General features: G+C 44.4%; 1 protein-coding gene across 1 annotated transcript; it reads left to right on the forward strand.

The window, feature by feature from the left end:
- The first annotated feature begins 1,902 nt into the window (after window positions 1-1,902).
- LOC142503278 (olfactory receptor class A-like protein 1) lies at window positions 1,903-2,874 on the forward strand. Its single transcript, XM_075615440.1, has one exon. It carries the CDS (start codon window positions 1,903-1,905, stop codon window positions 2,872-2,874), a length of 972 nt encoding a protein of 323 aa, XP_075471555.1.
- Window positions 2,875-3,372: the final 498 nt, after the last annotated feature.

Genomic DNA, 3,372 nt, shown 5'->3' on the forward strand with positions numbered 1-3,372 from the left:
TTGGTGGCAAGGTGAGATGGGGTGATTGTTAGAGACGGAGCTGCTTCAAGGGAGGGTTTCATTAGAATGGGCATGATGAGAGCATGTTTGAAAGAAGATGGGAATATGCCAGAGGTGAGAGAGAGGTTAGAAAGGTGAGTTAGGGTAGGAATTAGTTTGCCAAAGAGGGTTCTGGGGAGCAGTGAGGTAATAGGATCAAGTGGGAAGGTTGTAGTGCGAGACATCATCCTCAGTCACAGGGGAATATTAGCTGAATAGCTTTACGTGTCCGATGGGAGGTAGGTATTACATGTTGAGCTTGACATGAAGAGATGTTATGTTTGATTGACTTAACCTGTGAAGAAGGCGTTGAGTTTGCAGGCTGAGGGGGTAGAGGGTATTGTGCAGGTGTAGTTGGGCAGAGAAAGGATTTAAGGTGGCAAATTGGGGTTGAGGGTTGGAGGACAACTTTTGTATGAGTTACGAAAAGTATGTTTGCTTGGCAAGAGAGAGGAAAGTGTTTTAGGACGAGAGCATAAATTTAAAGAGGAGGTAGTTTACTTTAGAGCGTGATTTCCTCTAGTAACGTTCTGCAGTATGTGAGCACTTTTGGAGATAGCTGGTGAAGGTGTGTGCAATTGTATAGGCTTCGATTATCAGGGGCAACATGTGGTGATAGGAGCAGTCTTTTCAAAGGCTGTTTGAGAGTATGCTGTTGTATAGAGAGGTTGCTAGGTTGGGACAGTTAAGGGTACTAGAAATTGTGATATGGGTCCATGGGGATGATAGATGACAGGGACACAGAGGGAAAAGACACAAACAGCATGGACTTCCAATGATGAGAAAGAAAGTGAGGGAAATTGGGGTAGGTCATGAAATGCTCAGCATGGCGAAAGTAGTATGCCAACTCTTCCACCCTGTCGATTCCCTGGTCTGGGGGTGTGACTGAGGGAGAGACCACCATAGGAGGTTGGAGCAGTTGAGGTGGTATCTGAGGGTTTCTGTAATGGCTAGGAGGTTGAGAGAGTTGGAAATGAACAAGTCATGAATTGCAATGAGTGTGTTGTAGACAGATCTTGAGTTCCATAGGGCACAGGAAAATGGAAGGAACGGTGTAATGGGGGTGAGGTTGGAATCATTAGCTACAGTATGTGTTTTGAGATGGAAACTTTGGGGCAGGGTGTGGGATGTGAACAGATTGGAATTTGAGTAGGGCCAGGATTGCAGGACATGTTGCAACAGAGTTGGTGTAGTAGGAGAGGAGGAAAGAGTATGTTGTAATTTTGCTTGGGTGTAGGGGGGGGGGCATTATATGGGAAGCAGATGGAGTTGATAGCTGAAGAATTAGAGAGATGACAGTAGATAATAGAAAGTTAGGCAAGAGGGTTTATGGGTAATAGTGTGAAGCTAGGGGTAGATATAAAGTCTGAGAGCGTAGTCATGGTATTCCAAAACTGAGAAGTGGCAGAAATCATTACTTAATATGAGGCTGCAGTGTATTTATCTGGCTTGTGCAGTGCACAAACAGCATACTGTGTGGTGTATGCACTTTGGCTGCTGTCACAGTTTGCTGCCAGGGTGTTTTGAAAGGGGTTGCAGAGGGAATTGGAGGATGGCGTAGTCATGGGAAGGAGATGTGATGTGTGTGAGTTGATGAAAAGTTTTGGAAGAGATTGCAGAAGGTGAAGGGAAGGGAAGGAGAGGGTTATATGGTGCAGACTTACAAATGTACAACATTACTGTAGAGTAATGAGCTCACCGAAAGCAGTAATATCCTCACACATACGTATAAAATTGCAGGAAGATCCAAAGACTTTGAAGTACAGTACAGTACACCTTTTATCAAACTCCTGTAAAACTCTTTCAGTCACATAAATGTTCTCTTTGAAATGTGGTTGCAGGTGTCTGAAATTGAAAAGCATCATGGAAATTCGTCTTCTTTTTAAAGCCCTGGGATTCATCCTTTTGGTGATCATCGGGATTCCTAGCAACACATCTATTTTGGTTAAATTTGCCTATATCAGAATAGCAGAGAAGAAGCTCCTACAAACTAACATCCTCCTGATGGTCCTGGCTTTAGTAAATATTCTTGTTATCCTCTCCCGTGTCATCCCCCAGTCCCTGAACGCTATAGGATTGGAGGATTTACTCGATGACTCAAAGTGCATACTCATCCTTTACACCTATAGAGTGAGTAGGGCCATGTCCATTTGTGTCACCAGTTTGCTTAGCTGTCACCAATGTATCCTCATCGCTCCAACCACTGGGCTGTGGTCTTATCTTAAGCAAAAGGTGACCCAGAATGTGTTGTTCATCATTATACCCATCATGTGCATCAATCTTATTATGTATCACACCAGCTTCATGTATGCCCATGCCAAGAAGAATTCCACTTCACCATATACATTGCACTTGGTGTACTGTGATATGGATTATTTGACCTACATCAATTATATTGTTAATGGAACATTCCTTGCCTTAAGAGACTTAATTTTTGTGGGGCTCATGACTCTGACGAGTAGTTACATTGTGTATGTGTTGCTCCGTCACAAGAAATACATGAAAGGCATACGAAGCTCAGACAGAGACAAAGGAAAATCAGTTGAGTACAATGCATCTAGAGCCGTCATTTTGTTGGTTGTTATGTACGCACTGTTATTTGGGCTGGATAACTGCATGTGGATCTACACCCTGACCCTGTTTAATGCGAGTCCTGGCATGAATGAGGCCAGAATTGTGCTATCTTGCTCTTACTCAGCTCTGAGTCCTATAGTCATCATCGCTACGAACCCCAAATTTCAACAAAGGGCAAACATTCTACAAAGGAGGACACTGTTACCCCGGAATCAGGGAGATATTGGAAGCAGCATTCACGTGAATAGCATCAGCAAATAGTGGTGATGAGAAATGAACTAAGCCCGAAAATTCCTGGAACTGAAATCGGCATGCAGTTTCTGAATCCACCGCTCTTTCCACTCTGGAGGTGCTGAAATCCCTTGACCGGCTCACTGACATCTCTCACAGAGCATCTTTGACTTTACCGCTGCTGTTTTGGCGCTTAGAATTTGCGGTCCGGATTGGCTGCTGGGTTTCTTATAGTATTTCAGATTCATTCATGAAATACTTCAACCAATCCAAACCTGGGAACTGAACAACCAGCCAATCAGAGGGCTGCCAGTCTTCCAAAGCCGGGCAAGCTGTTCTTCTGAACGCAACAAGGGCATGCGTGAGTTTGTCACCCTAGCCACTTGTTATTCAGAAGCTACCCACTGGGTTAGGTGCCTCCAAGTCTTGGGAGTCAAATGCTGGCCACGATGACTGGCATTGTTTCCCGAACGTGGTACTCGTCTGGCAGCATCTGTGACTTTGAAGTATGGACTTAGGGCAGACTTA

Source organism: Ascaphus truei, chromosome 9 (assembly GCF_040206685.1).
Source record: "Ascaphus truei isolate aAscTru1 chromosome 9, aAscTru1.hap1, whole genome shotgun sequence".
NCBI classification, from domain to species: domain Eukaryota; kingdom Metazoa; phylum Chordata; class Amphibia; order Anura; family Ascaphidae; genus Ascaphus; species Ascaphus truei.